We start from the raw sequence: 16,104 nt of genomic DNA on the forward strand, positions 1-16,104 counted from the left end.
TTTTTGCCTTGCTCTTTTGTTACTGGTCAGTTTCTCGAGAGGTTGGTCAGTTTTAGTAGACTTTTCAGAGAACTCATTTTGACTATGTTGACCTTCTGTATCGTATTTGTTTTCCATTGTATTTATTTCCACGCTAACCTTTATTTTCCTTCCTTCTACTTTTTTCAGCTTTAATTTGCTGTTTTCTTCTAACTTCTTGAAATGAATACTTAGTTCATTTCCAGCTTTTCCTCTTGTATAATACGTCTCTTATAAATTTCTCTCCAAGTACTACTTTAGGTATGTATCACAGTTTTCTAAGCCTATTTTAAGTTTATCTAATTTTCAAATGGATACTACTTTCCCATGACTCAAAACCCGGAAACTATAAAGAGGTGTGCAGTGAAAAATTTCCCTCCAAACTTCCCTCCCACCTGCTCATTTCCCATCGCACCCTCCCCCCACCCCCGCCCCCCAAGTAACCCTGCTTATTCTTTGTCCTTCCAGCCTTTCTTTGTGTGTTTAAAAGCAATTATGACTAGAGATTCTTATTTCCTGTTCCCTTTTTTTACACACAATACACAGTATATTAAACAGACATTCTGCACCTTGTTTTTGTATATCTTGACAATAATTCTTAGACATCTTTCAGTGGCAGTACATCTAGAACTTTATTCTTTGTTTTCACATTTGCATAATGTTCCATTGTGTGAATATTCTATCATTTTGTCACCATTACTGTACTGATTAAAATAGTTTCCCCCCTACTTTTTGTCATTACAAAAGATTATTCCATTATACATATGTATATGTGTAACTGTATCTTGAAAGTGTAATTGCTGGGTGCAGGTTATATATATTTAAAGATTGTCTTTTTAAAATTTTTGTTGTGGAAAATTTAAAACACAGAATCAGAGATAATTGTCCAGTGACCCACCTGTGTGTCGTCTGGCTTGAGCCAATATGGCCAGTCTCATTTCATCTATGCCCTTGCCCACCCCCCTGCACTACACCTCCACTCCCAGATTATTTGGAAACAAATTACAGACATCATATCATTTCATCCATAAATATTTCTGTATTATCCCTAAAAGACTAGAGCCCTTTTAAAAATATAACCACAATACCATATCACAGTAAAAAATTAACCATAATTTCTTATCACCAAATATTCAATAATTTCGTTTCCCTGATTATCTTATATATCTCATAATTATATAGATTTTAATGGTGGTACCATTTAATTTGAGTCCTCAAATACAAGTCCTGGACCATGTAAGTTTCAATTTGTTGAGACTTGTATGGTCCAGTATATGTCAATTTCTGTGAATGATTCTTTGTGCTTGAAAAGAACGTGTCCTCTACTGTTAGGCACAGTGTTTTCTGTATGTCTTTCAGGTCATGATTGTTCAAATCTTTTGTATCCTTACTGCTTTGTCTTCTGCTATAATTATGGATTTGTGTGTTATTCCTTATTATTCTTTGAATTTATTCATCATTATTCTGTCAGTTGTTGCTTTTGTATCTTGGGGCTATGTATTAATTTGTTCAACAAATGTTTATTAAGTGTTTCTATGTGCCAGGCACTGTTCTAGTTGCTAGCGATATTTCAGGGAACACAACAGACAGAAATGCCTGCTCTAGTTGGGAGAGACAGACAATAAGGAAGATAAAGAATTACACACAATTTAAATTATCGTCCTCATAAATTGAACATTTTAACATTATGAATTGACCTTCTTTATCTAGTAATTTTTTTACTTAAAGTCTCTTGTGTGATAATAATATTAGCTGTAACAGCTTTCATTGAGTTATGTTTGCTTATTTTTTTCATCCTTTTGCTTTTATCTTTTCTATATTCTTATGTTTTAAATGTGTCTCTAAATAGCATATACTTGTATTTTTAACCATTTATATGTGTGTGTGTGTATATTTGGACTTATGTCTAACGTTTTATTTTATGCTTTCTTCTGTTCCACTTTCTTTTTCTCTCCTTTCTTGCTTTTGGTTTGCTTTATTTTGTCTTAATTATGCCACTTTTTCTCTCATCTCAGTGGGAAGTTATGCTCTTTATTTTTTTAAATAACATCTTTATCGAGATATAATTCACATACCACACAATTCAGTGTGCAATTCAGTGGTTTTTCGTATATTCAGTTGTACAACCATCACCACAATCAATTTTAGAACACTGTCATCACCGTAAAAGAAATCCACTACCCTTTAGCAGTTACTTTCCATTCCACCTCTGCACCAAACCCCATCCTCCCTCTAGACAACCTCTAATCTTTCACTCTATAGATTTGCTTATTCTGGGCATTTCATTTCATATATATATGCAATGTGTGACCTTTTGTGTCTGGCTTCTTTCATTTACCGTGTTTTCAAGGGTCATCTGTGCATAGCATGTACTAGTACTTCATTACATTTTATTGCCAAATAATATTCCACATTCTATTTATCCATTCATCAGTTGATGAACACTTGGGTTGTTTGCACTTTTTGGCTATTATGAACAATGCTGCTTTTAACATACGTGAACAAGTTTTTGCGTGGACATATGTTCTCATTTCTTTTGGTACGTACCAAGGAGTAGAATTGCTGGATCATATGGTAATTCTATGTTTAATCTTTCGAGAAACTGCCAGACTGTTTCCAAAGCAGTAGCATCATTTTATAATCCCACAAGTGGTGTATGAGGGTTTCAGTTTCTCCACATCCCCATCAACACTTGTTTTTCATCTCTTTGCCTATAACCTTCCTAGTAAGTATGAAACGGCATCTCATTGTGGTTCTGATTTGCATTTCCCTGATGGTTAAGGACGTGGAGCATCTTTTCATGGGCTTATTAGCAATTTGTCTATCTTCTTTGGAGAAATATCTATTCAGATCTTTTGCCCATTTAAAAATTGCAGTGTCATTTTATTATTGAGTTGTAAAATTTCTTTATATATTCTGGGTACAAGTCCCTTCTCAGATGTGTGATTTGCAAATATTTTCTCCCATTCTGTGGGTTTCCAGTTCACATTCTTGATGGTGTCCTTTGCAACACAAAGGCCTTTAATTTTGATGGATTCCAATTTATCTATTTTTTGTTTTTGTTGTTACTTGTGCTTTTGATGTTGTATCCAACGAACGATTGCCAGGAAGACTTACACCTATGTTTCCTTCTAAGAGTTTTATAGTTTTACATGTAGGTCTTTGATCCAGTTGGATTTAATTTTTTGTATATGGTAGGAAGTAGGAGTCCAACTTCATTCTTTTGCTTGTAGATATCCAGTTGACCTAGCATCATTTGTTGAAAAGATAATTCCCACTGAATCATCTGGGTAACATTGTTGAAAATCAAATGATGATAACAGTGAAAATTAATTTCTGGACTCTCAATTCTGTTTTCTTGGTCTAGATATTTATACTTATGTCAGTACCACAATGTCTTGATTATTGTAGCTTTGTAGCAAATTTTGAAATCCATAAGTACAATTCAAAATCCAATCCTGTTCTTTTTTTTCAAGATTGTTTTGGCTATGTGGAGTTCCTCGAATTTTCATATGAATTTTAGGAACAGTTTGTTAATTTCTGCAAAGAACGTGTCTGAAATTTTGATAGAGATTGCATTGAATCTGAAGATCAATTTGGGGAGTATTGTCATCTTAACAGTATTAAGTCTTGTAATCTGTGAACTTGGATGTCCTTCTGTTTGTCTTTAATTTCTTTCAGCAATGTTTTGTAGTTTTGGAAGTTTTTTTGTTTTGGTTTGGTTTTTTCCTGGGACATAGTGGGTTTTAAAGAATAGTTAGCTATTGGGGTTTTTTTGTTTTTTTGTTTTGGCTGTGTTGGGTCTTCGTTGTGGTGCACGGGCTTCTCATTGTGGTGGCTTCTCTTGTTGCAGAGCATGGGCTCTAGGCACGTGGGCTTCAGTAGTTGCAGCACACAGGCTCAGTAGTTGCAGCGCAGGGGCTCTAGGGCGTGCGGGCTTCAGTAGTTGTGGCACACAGGCTTAGTTGCTCTGGGGCATGTGGGAATCTTCCCCAACCAGGAATGGAACATATGTCCCCTGCATTGGCAGGCAGATTCTTAACCACTGCACCACCAGGGAAGTCGTATTGTTTTTATATTATTATTTTTTTAAAATTGAAGTATAGTTGATTAAGGGAGTTCCCTGGCAGTCCAGTGGTTGACTCTGTGCTTCCAGTGCAGGGGGCACGGGTTTGATCCCTGGTCGGGGAACTAAGATCCTGCAAGCCACGTGGCAGAAAAAAAAAAGTGTGAAGTCTAGTTGATTTAGTGTTTTGTAGTTTTCAGAATAATAGTTCTACACTTATTTTGCTACATTTATTCCCAATTACTTAATTCTCTTTGATGCTATTGCAAATGTAATTATTAATTTTATTTTTGGACTGTTCATTGCAGGTGTATAGAAATACAGTTGATTCCTATATCCTGTAACCTACTGAACTCATTTATTGTAATGTTTTGTTTTTTTTTTTCTAGTAGGTTCCTTAGGATTTTCTATATGCAAGATCAGGTCATCTTGTAAATAAAGATAGTTTTAGTTTTTCTAATCTAGATGCCTTTTATTTCATTTTCTTGCCTAATTGCCCTAGTCAGAACCTCCAGTATGATGTTGAATAGAAGTGGCATGAGCAGACATCCTTCTCTTGTTCCTGATCTCAGGGGGAAACCTTTCAGTTTTTTACCGTTAAGTATAGTGTTAGCTGTGGATTTTTCATAGATGCCTTTTTTTTTTTTTAAATAAATGGCTACTTTTTTTTTTTTTTGGCTGCATTGGGTCTTCATTGCTGTGCGCGGGCTTTCTCTAGTTGCAGCGAGCAGGGGCTACTCTTTGTTGAGGTGTGGGGGATTATTGCGGTAGCTTCTCCTGTTGCGGAGCACGGGCTCTAGGCGCACGGGCTTCAGTAGTTGCAGCACACGGGCTCAGTAGTTGCAGCACGTGGGCCCTAGAGCGCACAGGCTTCAGTAGTTGTGGCTCGAGAGCGCAGGCTCAGTAGTTGTGGCGCATGGGCTTAGCTGCTCCACGGCATGTGGGATCTTCCCGGACCAGGGATTAAACCCGTGTCCCCTGCATTGGCAGGTGGATTCTTAACCACTGTGCCACCAGGAAAGTCCTATAGATGCCTTTTATCTGATCGATGAAGTTCCCCTTTTCCTTGTTTGTTGAATGTTTTGATCATGAAGAGATATTGAATTTTGTCAAATGCTTTTTCTGTATCCATTGAGATAATCATGTGGTTTTTGTCCTTTATTCTATTGATAGGATGTATTAATTAAATTAATTGATTTAAAAAATGTTAACCCAACCCTGTACTCCTGGAATAAATCCCACTTGGCCATGGTGTGTAATCCTTTTTATATGTTGTGGAATTCATTTAACTAGTTGAGGATTTGGGGGTTTATAATCATGAGAGATTTTGGCCTGTGGTTTCCTTTTTTGTGATATCTTTATCTAGATTTGGTGTCAGGGTAATACTTGTCTCATAGAATGAGTTGGGAAGTATTCTCTCCTCTTCTATTTTTTGAAGAGTTTGAGACCGATTGGTATTTTTATTTTTTAAATGTTTGATAGAATTCATCAGTAGACCCACCTGACCCAAGCTTTTCTATGTAGCTAGTGTTTTAATTACTAACTTAATCTCTTTACTTGTTACTGGTCTATTCAGATTGTCTATTTCTTCTTGAGTCAGTTTTGGTAGTTTGTGTCTTTCTAGAAATTTGTCCATTTCATCTGAGTTATCTGATTTGTTGGCATATAGGTGATCATCGTATTCCTTTACAATCCTTTTTATATCTGTAAGGTTGGTAGTAATGTTCCTTCTTTCATTCTCAACTGTACTAATTTGAGTCTTCTCTTTTTTTCTTGGTCAATCTAGTTAAAGTTTTGTCACTTTTATTTATCTTTTCAAAAATCAACTTTTAGTTTATTTTCTCTAATGCTTTTCTGTTCTCTATTTCATTCATTTCTGTTCTAATCCGTATTATTTCCTTCCCCCTGCTTGCTTTGGGTTTAGTTTGCTTTTCTTTTTCAGGTTATGGGTCTGATATCTTTCTTCTTTTTTGTATTTTACAGGTAAAAATTTTCTTCTAAGCACTGCTTTAGCTGCATTCCATAAGTTTTGATATATTGTGTCTTCATTGTGTTTTCACTCAGTATTTTCTGATTTTCTTGTGATTTCTTCTTTGAGCCATTGGCTACTTAGGAGTATATTGTTTAATTTCCACATATTTATGAATTCCCCCAAATTCCTTTATATTATTGATTTCTAATATCATTCCATTGTGGTCAGAGAACATACTTTGACCCTCCTTTCCTTTTTAAATTTATTTCACTGAAGTATACTGGATTTACAATGTTGTGTTAATTTCTGCTGTACAGCAAAGTGATTCAGTTATATATACATTCTTTTTCATAATTCTTTTCCATTGTGGTTTATCAAAAGATATTGAATATAGTTTCCTATACGGTAGGACCGTGTTGTTTATCCAGTCTATATATAATAGTTTGCATCTGCTAATCCCAAACTCCCAATCCTTCTCTCCTCCACCTCCCCTCCCCCTTGGCAATCACAAGTCTGTTCTTTATGTCTGTGAGTCTATTTCTGTTTCACAGATAAGTTCATTTGCATAATATTTTAGATTCATATGTGATATCATAATGTATTTGTCTTTCTCTTTCTGACTTACTTCACTTAATGTGGTCATCTCTAGGTCCATCCATGTTGCTGCAAATGGCATTATTTCATCCTTTTTTACAGCTGAGTAGTATTCCATTGTACATGTGTACCACATCATCTTTATCCATTCATCCATCCTATTCATCCATTGATGGACATTTGTTTCCATGTCTTGGCTATTGTAAACAGTGCTGCTGTTAACATAGGGGTGCATGTATCTTTTTGAATTATAGGAGAAGATACTTTGTATGATTTAAGTTCTTAGCTCCTTGAACATATTTATAATGACTACTTTAAAATGTTTCTCTATTATAAAGCAGAAACTAACACACCATTGTAAAGCTATTATACTCCAATAAAGATGTTAAAAAAAAATGTTTCTCTGTGAAATCTAACATCTGTGCCCTCTCACAGGCATGTTCTGTTGCCTGCTTTTTTCCTGTGTATGCGTCACACTGAATTGTTTCTTTGCATATCTCGTAATTTTTTGTTGAAAACCAGACATTGGTATTATATTGAAGCAAGTCTGAATACTGATTCTTGCCCTCCACCACAAGACTTGTTTTGGTTGTTTGCTTGTTTATTTCTTTAGTGACTTGTCTGGGCTATTTTAATGAAGTCTACTTCTCCTACAATATGAGGCCTCTGATGTCACTTCTCTGCGGGCACAGCCTTGGACATGCACACAGTCACACGAGAAGACAGTGGTTTCAGCAGGGCTCACTTTGTCTCTTTTGCTGATGTTACCCTGTCTGCCTCTGCTGGTCTCATACCCAGCTGTTCTTACCCACTAATTGCCAGCTGATTGCTCTGTAGTTTGTTACATGTGGGGCATTAGTTGGTCCATAGTCTGATCCAATTAAATTTGGGCCCCTTTACAGGGGTTGGTTTTTTGTTTTTTTTTTGCGGTACGCGGGCCTCTCACTGTTGTGGCCTCTCCCGTTGCGGAGCACAGGCTCCGGACGTGCAGGCTCAGCGGCCATGGCTCACGGGCCCAGCCGCTCCGCGCCATGTGGGATCTTCCCGGACCGGGGCACGAACCCGTGTCCCCTGCATCGGCAGGTGGACTCTCAACCACTGCACCACCAGGGAAGTCCCCAGGGGTTGTTTTTGATGCTATCAGCTTCTTTAGTGCTTACCATCAAATTTTTCATTTTTTTTGAATGTGCCCGTAGGCTTAAACTTCCTCATACTCTGTTTTACATGAAGTCAGTTCCTTTGGAAAGAGCTTTGGAGCTCTCTGTTCTTATGGATTGCCTCTCCGCTGGGCAGAATCTCTAAGCCCCTGCTCCGGAGCTGGTATCAGGGACAGTGATCCAGTTCTGTCAGAGTGACACTCCTGGGCAGGGGTAATAGCCTCTGGTCTTCTCAGTTTGCATCTCTGTTGTGAAACCTCTGCCCTTTTAGTGATCTGTGGTGGGATCAAGGCCCAATATTCTTGTCCTGCTGCACCAGAGCCTCTGTCCTATGAGTGGGGCTGGGTGGAGGAAGGGAGTCCTCAATCTCTTGACCACATTCAACAGGAATTTATTCTCTGCAACTCAGAACTAGAGAGGACTGAGAAATATTGGTGGCCTGCCCCTCTGGTGAAATACCATATCCCTTGGCTGGATGCTGAGGGGATAGGAAGCCCCGTTTTTTGGACCACACTCACCTGAGTGGAGCATCTGTCTAAGTGAGCTGTGAAGTGGCGGTTGGGGAAAGAGAGGGAGGGAGCAGGTCATGGCCCAAGTACTGCACACTTTCACGGTCCAAGATGTAGCAGATTTTCTTGAATAGATGTTTTTTAATTTGTTGTATGTCCTTAGGAAAATTTCCAGAGATTTTAAATGTGAATTTAAAAAAACTGTTCACCGGTAATGGAATTTCACTAAGCAGTGGGTCTGCAGAGCTCCTGCTGCTATTCAGAAGTGGGGCCTCCCTTCTACTTTTAATAGTACTTTAGAAATTACAATGGTGTATGCTAAATTTATCAAAGGCTAACATTAATTGATATCTTTGTTCTCTTTCTGAATAATACAAGGACCTTAGAACTGTTTGACGTTTTTTTAAAATCATACACACACACACAAAGAATATATAGATTTCAAATACATATGAAAATATATATCAAATATGTAAACGTATGTACATACTGTATTTATATAAAGCAATAACGTGAAACAAATCAGCCGGTTACCTACAGTTGAGCTGCCCAAGTTCAGTTCCTATTTTTTACCACTTAGCAGCTGGTCAGCCTGGATAAGTCCCTCAACCACCTCAAACCTAAGTTTCTTGAGCCACAGAGTTGAGATACTAGTACCTCCCTTACTGGGTTTCTGTGATAATTAAATGAGATAATGCATGCAAAGTGCCATATGCACAATGTATGCACAGTGCCTGACAAACTGTAAGTGCTTAATGGAAGACCGCTGCTCTGAGAACTAATGGTAATTGTTGGTGGTAATTACTATTTTCTCACCTTCTCTGTCCTGGCAGTTCCTCTGTGACGAGGGCGCTGGTATTTCTGGGGACTACATTGATCGAGTGGATGAGCCCTTGTCCTGCTCTTACGTGCTGACCATTCGGACTCCTCGGCTCTGCCCTCACCCTCTCCTCCGGCCCCCACCCAGTGCTGCTCCCCAGGCCATTCTCTGCCACCCTGCCCTGCAGCCTGAGGAGTACATGGCCTACATTCAGAGGCAAGCTGGTGAGTAATTAAAACGAGGAATGAGAGACATGGGGAGGGACATGCAGAAGATGAAGTACTGAAGAGCTGAGAGGAATGTGTCCCGTCCTGCCTACACGCTGTCTTTTCAGTAGACTCAAAGCAGTACGGAGACAAAGCCGTAGAGGGTCGGCAAGACCTGGACCCTCAAATATGGAGTGAAACCAAGCCTGGGGTGATGCCCCAAAAGAAAGCAGGTAGGCCCTTGTGTCACCTGTTCCATGAAACAGGTCTCCCGTTTCTTCCCTTCTCCAGCGTTACCGTCCTGTACACCCAGGGGTGTCTTGTCCTTAACAGTCCTGACTGTTGGGGTGGGTGAAAAAGTACTACGGGCCCTAACCCCTTAGTAATAGAGGAGAACGAACCCCATGCTATTTGCTCCCTTCTGTTTCTCCCCTCCTTTCAGGTTCTCCCTTGTTCTCTGTATTCCAGGCGCAAGCCTAGCCAAGGATGATGGTAAGGAATCAGATTTCTGGAAGATGCTTCACGAGCCAGAGGAACAGGCGCCAGAAACGGGGGAGGCACAGGCTGAGGTGAGAGCCAGCTTCCTAGCCGTTTCTCTGATGAGGCTGAGCCTGGGCTTTGGGCTGGAGGGCCACTCAAGCTGAGGTCATTATGATGAGATGACCTCCATTTACCTAGGGATGGAAGCATTTACCCAGAGTCATTGCTTTAAGAGTACGGTTGGCATGCATAAGCCTGCGTACTCGACTCTGCCCTTTTCTTCTCATCAGGAGCAAGAACCAAACCTTGAGGCAACGGATCCAGCGCCAGGCTCCCACGATGGTGAGTGAACCCTCCACGTCTCCTTTACCGCTTGAATGTATTTTCAGGTTCTGCAGGGGGCAGGTGGGGGGTAGGGATAGAGCTAAAACACGGGGAGGGAGGTTGGGCAGCCAGGCCAGCAGCAGATTCCTTTTTATAGGAGTGCGTGAAAGAGCAGGGGACGCGGCAGCTTGGTAGCATCCTTCTCTCTCTCACCTGGGAGGCCCCCTTAGGCCACATGAGCGCTTTCTGGAGGGGTGTGTTGGGCCCTATCTCTCACACTGGACAGGTAGTTCCTGCAGGCAGGGACTGTGTCCTTCCTTGGCCTCCTCATTTCCTCTACTTAGGAAGTAAAAACAGAATTAATTTAAGACACAATGGGTCCGTTCCTATTCTTCCATCACAGATTTCCAGAACAACGTGCAGGTCAAAGTGATTCGGAGTCCGGCAGACTTGATTCGATTGATAGAGGAGCTGAAGGGTGGAACAAGAAAGGTATGGGCCCTGCTCCAGGGAGGGGTGGAACCTGCCTCCCTGCTGGGAGCATTCGGAAAACCACCCCTGACCTGGGCCTGACCTCAACTTCCTTTACTCCTCCTGAGTCCCCCGCTACCACCTCCCTGTTTGTCTGCCCACCATGTGTCTACAGAAACCCCAGCCATCTACCATCTCCCTCTTTCTCCCGATCCCCACCCAGGGGAAGCCAGATGCAGGCCAAGAGCAGCCTGGAGACGGTGCTGCAGAAGTCGCTCCCAGGGGACCGGAGGTGAAGGAAAAGCGTGATCCAGAACATGAGAACGAGGTGGAAGAAGAGGACGACGATGAGGATGAAGAAGACGATGAGGATGAAAGGCAGTTGCTGGGAGAATTTGAGAAGGAACTGGAAGGGATACTGCTCCCGTCAGACCGAGACCGGCTCCGTGCGGAGGTGAAGGCTGGCATGGAGCGGGAGCTGGAGAACATCATCCAGGAGGTGAGCTCCACTCTCTCCACTCTTCCGCCGGCTGCTTCCGCAGCTGCCAGCGCCTGTGGGCGGGACAGGCCCAGGGACCGGAGGAGAACAGGGGCAGCACCTCGCCTGCCTGGGACATATGACCTGGCGCCCTGAACCGCTAGCTGCTTACTTAATTAAAAGGGGGGATGGTGGGGAAAGGGGTCAGAGAGAAGGATGAGACTCAGCTGCTACTCCTCCGTGGAGCATGGACTGCCCCTCACACTGCAGACCCTTGACTCTCCACCCCCACCTTGGGCCTCCCAGACAGAGAAAGAGCTGGACCCAGACGGGCTGAAGAAGGAGGTGGAGCGTGATCGGGCTATGCTGGCCCTGACATCCACTCTCAACAAACTCATCAAAAGGCTGGAGGAAAAACAGAGTCCAGAGCTGATGAAGAAGCACCAGAAAAGGAGGGTTGTCCCCCAGAAGCGTCCCCCATCCCCCCAGCCAGCAGGTGAGAACTGTCAGACAGGAAGGAGCAGCCAGGTCCGTCATCTTCATCCCTTCTGAGAATGCTCACTCTCTCTCTTTCTGGGGTACTGTTCTCGCGCTTGCCTTCTTCCCAACACCTCTGTCCCTTCGCCTGGTTACCTCCTAGTCGTCCTTTTGGGAAGCAGCTTTCGGAGGCCACAGGGCCTCTGGCTTGCTGGCGTGCCTGTTTGCCGGCTTGCTCCTGTACATCCAGTGCCTAGCACTTTGGCCAGCACCGTGGGTGATCAGTAGATATTAACCGAATGATGTGAGCCTGTGTGCGGAAGACCGCACGTCTGTGACAGGTGCTGCCTATCGATGGCTAGCACTGCGCAGGGAGCGGCCCCAGCTAGCAGGGTGTCAGTGGGGCAGCCCAGCTGCTCATAAGCCAGCTGCCTGGACAGACTCGAAGTTCGCTTCCTCTTGCGCCCCTTGTGTCCATTCCACGGGGCCTGTGGGTGTGGAGACCAGGCATTCCAAATGGAATGTCCTAGTCTCAAACCTTCCATCCCACTCTCTCTATTATAAACACTGAAACGTCTTTTGAGTCCCGACATTGTGGGGTGCCAAACCAGTTTTCCAACCTGCTTCTTAAAACAAACTTCTTTGCAGGCCCAGGTGGCCTGATTTTTGCTTCAGAAAGCAGTCGTTCTCCTGTAGGTGATGGGCAGAATTATCGGGTCGGGAGGGAAGAGGGGAGACTGCAGTTGGTGCAGGGAGCTTTATGGGTTGCAGCGGGGTGGGGTGATGGGCACTAATTTATTCTGAGCACTGGCTCACATACATGTTCGAGATGGAATAACTGCCGAAACCAACTGATGGCTTAGGGAGAGGCGACCACCACAGCCCCTCACCCTGGAGTCACGGCTCTGCTTTGTGTCTCCCTGTGTGTCTTCCCCTCTAAGAGGAGGATCCTGAGCACAGAGTCCGGGTCCGGGTCACCAAGCTCCATCACGGAGGCCCCAATCAGGATCTGACTGTCCTCGAGATGAAACGGGAAAACCCACAACTGAAACAAATCGAGGGGCTGGTGAAAGAGCTGCTGGAGAGGGAGGGACTCACAGCCGAAGGTGGGCCCTGGAGGGCGGGCTGGATTCAGAGCTGTTGGAAGGGCTTGCTGCCGAAGTGGAGGGGCTGGGAACCTCGGCCGGGGGCCCGGGGGCAGAGGACCTGTGCTGAAGCTCCCACCCCTCCTCTCTATTCACCGGCTGTCCCGATCCCTTCCAGGCAAAATTGAGATCAAAATTGTCCGACCGGGGACTGAAGGGACTGAGGAGGATGCGCGCTGGCTGACTGATGAGGACACGAAAAACCTCAAGGAGATTTTCTTCAATATCTTGGTGAGAGGCGCCCCGCCCGCGAGTCCTGTCCAGCCTTCCCTCTCCCGCAACCAGCTGAGGTGCTGAGGGTGTGGTTGAGAATCCTCCAGGCACCTCCCAGCCTCGCCGCTGGCTCAGCCTCAGTTTCCTCATCCGTAAGACGAGGCTATTGGTTCTGGGCATCGGGCCCTCAGCCAGAGAGCCCCACGAGCCGTGTGTGCGCTGGCTCCTGCCTCCCCCATGCTTGCCCGCCCTCCCGGATCCTCCAGCGCCCGGGGCCTCCCTCGGCCTCCGCTCACCCCCCTGTGCCCTCCCACCAGGTGCAGGGAGCTGAAGAAGCGCAGAAGGAGCGGCAGCGGCAGAAAGAGCTGGAGAGCAATTACCGCCGGGTGTGGGGCTCTCGGGGCGGGGAGGGCACGGGGGACCTGGATGAATTTGACTTCTGAGACCACCGCCTTTGGCTCGCCACGGAGTCCAGAGTCTTCCTAGACTGGCCCTGCCTCCTTCCCCCACCAACCCCCGGGGTCCTGAGGCAAAACAGCAGAGGAGAGCTGAGCTGTGAGCTGTGGACCTCGAGGCCCTCCTGGGGGTGTGGAGGGGCCTCGGGCTGAGCGCTGCTGCTACTGCTGAGAGCGCCCTCAAGACCTCCTAGGCCTGTGAGATTTGCTTTCCTGGGCTTCTCCCCGTACCCGCGTCCTTTCCTCCCGGCTTCCCCCGTGTCGTCTCCCAGCTTGTGGGTTCCTTTGCCCTCCCTACCTAGAGCGTTGTGAGATCTTTTGAGTGGAGTAGGGCAGGGGGAGCAAGAAGTGCAGGGCGGTCAGCAGGCCCCAAGAGGCACGCCCACCCCTGCCTTACACCTGTTCAGAGGGCCTTCCCCCTTCCCCCAGACTGGCTTGGGATGTCCTGCCCCTTTCCCTTTCCACACTGTTCCCTACAATCTGTGCTTCTGAGTTGAAGCACCTTCTCTCTGTTGCTGAGAAAATGGGAAGAAAGTTGCCCACCACCTCTAACACGATCCCATGAAAAGGGTAGGCTGCGAATCCACCCACCATGTTCTAGAACAATCAGGTTTCTAAATAAAGAAATGGACCATCACACCATCAATCTTTTTTTTTCTTTTGGGAGGGGGGTAGGTGGGTTTGGGGCTCAGTAGGGAGGAGACTTGGTGTTCTCCTCAGGCTGGAGGGCACGCTCTCTGATCCCATTCTGTGCGCCACAGTCCCGGCAATAGCAGTGGGGCTGGAGTATGCAGGAAGAGACCAGGACGGTGAAACAAAGCCTGCTGGCCTGGCCCTGACTGAAACACTTGCAGTGCTGGTGTCCCTTCTTTTCGTCATCTGTCCATTTCTGTCCCTTCTCTTCTCCCCTTTATATCCCGAGAGCCACAAGGTACACACGGAGTTACCCCACCACAGGGGCCTCCTGCGAGCTCTCCTACAGTGCTGCAGACTCCATCCCCCTACCTGCCAGCCATACCACTTCATTTCCCAGAAAAGACATCTACCTTTGGCCATGCCCAGAGAGAGGGCTGCTGCCCACACAGGCCAGCTTCCTAGTATGCCAGTGGTAGGCAGGCCTGGTTAGGTGTCTCCATCTCTTCCTCATTGCCAAGTGCAAATCTAGGTCCCCCGCTTCCCCCACCTTCTCCCCTTGATCTGTCCGCATCTCTCAGGTGTGCAGCATTTTGCTGAAGACTCCGCTGACTCATGAGGTAAGGGATAGAGGGCATGGAACTCCCACATCTCCAAAAGTGGAAAGAAGGATTCAATTACTGAAGGAAGCTGTATGAGGCTGACCCTTTTCTTGCTGAAAGCAGTCTTGTACTTATTGTGCAAGTTATGCTTAAATTGTTTTATTTAAAAATGCAAATAGGTAGGCTTCTGAAACCCTGCTTCCCCAGATCCATTTGTGTATCTTGAGGGGAGAGACCTAAGACACTATCTCAAGTGCAGCTACAGTCAGAATGCTGGATTCAAATCCTCACCCCTCCACTTACTATTAGTAGAGCCTTGAACAAGTTGTTTTAACTTTTCCAGTGCTGTATCCTCATGGGTAAACTGGATAACTGTACTGGCCTTGGGCGGTTGTGAGGACTGAATGAGATAACAGGGTGTGTTGTACTCTCAGCACAGTACCTGGCCCACAGGAGGTGTTCAATAACATAATAAACCAGCTGCTGAGTTCTGAAGAGACTAGATGGTACTTGGAGGCAAGAGTCATAGAAGGAATACCAAAAGCTGACCAGAAGCTATTTAGAATGGGAGAGTGGGGACAGGCTGGGGCAGGAGGGTTACCTTTGATTTGATAGGGGTAGAACCTTGACAGCATCAGAAAATGGAGTTCTACAGTTAGACTTAATTGATAGCTTCAGGCCACTACATCCAAAAAATAAAAATAAAAACAAAAAACAATACACATTCTTTTTAAGTGCACTTGGAACATTCTCTAGGATAGACCACATACTAGGACACAAAATAAGCCTCAGCAAATTTAAGAGGAAAGAAATTATTTCAAGTATCTTTTCTGACTACAATGGCATGAAACTAGAAATCAACCACAGAGAGAGAAACAAGAGAAAAACAATTACATGGAGATTAAACAACATGCTACTAAAAATACCAATGGGTCAATAATGAAATCAAAGAGGAAATTAAAAAATACCTTGAGACAAATGACAGTGAAGACACAACCATACAAAATCTATGGGATGCAGCAAAAGCAGTCCTTAGAGGGAAGTTCACAACTATACAGGCCTTCCTCAAAAAATAAGAAAAATCTCAAATACTCAACCTAACTTACCACTAAAAGAATTAGAAAAAGAAAGACAAACAAAACCTAAAGTCAGCAGAAGGAAGGAAATAATAAAGATCAGAGAGTAAATAAAATAGAAATTTAAAAAACAATAGAAAAAGTCAATAAAACCAAGAGCTAGTTCTTTGAAAGGGTAAACAAAATCGACAAACTTCTGGCCAGGCTCACTAAGAAGAAAAAAGAGAGGACCCAAACAAAATAAGAAATGAAAGATGAGAGATAACCAATACTGCAGAAATACAAAAAAAATAAGAGAATACTATAAACAATTATATACCAACAAATTGGACACCCTAGATGGAAGGACAAATTTCTAGAAACATACATCCACCAAAACTGAATCAAAACGAAATAGATAATTTGAAG

At 44.1% G+C, this 16,104-nt stretch overlaps 1 protein-coding gene across 4 annotated transcripts in view; it reads left to right on the forward strand.

The window, feature by feature from the left end:
• The window catches only part of OS9 (OS9 endoplasmic reticulum lectin), a 29,568-nt gene extending 15,546 nt beyond the window's left edge, over positions 1-14,022 (forward strand). The window contains exons 6-15 of one of the 4 annotated variants that reach the window (XM_012535500.3): positions 9,150-9,360; positions 9,471-9,575; positions 9,811-9,911; positions 10,113-10,164; positions 10,550-10,638; positions 10,841-11,116; positions 11,402-11,591; positions 12,514-12,678; positions 12,836-12,948; positions 13,248-14,022. In XM_012535500.3, the coding sequence (XP_012390954.1) occupies positions 9,150-9,360; positions 9,471-9,575; positions 9,811-9,911; positions 10,113-10,164; positions 10,550-10,638; positions 10,841-11,116; positions 11,402-11,591; positions 12,514-12,678; positions 12,836-12,948; positions 13,248-13,373 (1,428 nt within the window). In that variant the 3' untranslated portion in view covers positions 13,374-14,022. The remainder of the gene's footprint in view (positions 1-9,149; positions 9,361-9,470; positions 9,576-9,810; positions 9,912-10,112; positions 10,165-10,549; positions 10,639-10,840; positions 11,117-11,401; positions 11,592-12,513; positions 12,679-12,835; positions 12,949-13,247) is intronic. The other 3 variants (XM_004276557.3, XM_012535501.3, XM_004276559.3) reach the window with 3 other exon arrangements.
• The last annotated feature ends 2,082 nt before the right edge of the window (positions 14,023-16,104 follow it).

This window comes from Orcinus orca, chromosome 11 (genome assembly GCF_937001465.1).
Source record: "Orcinus orca chromosome 11, mOrcOrc1.1, whole genome shotgun sequence".
Lineage (NCBI taxonomy): Eukaryota > Metazoa > Chordata > Mammalia > Artiodactyla > Delphinidae > Orcinus > Orcinus orca.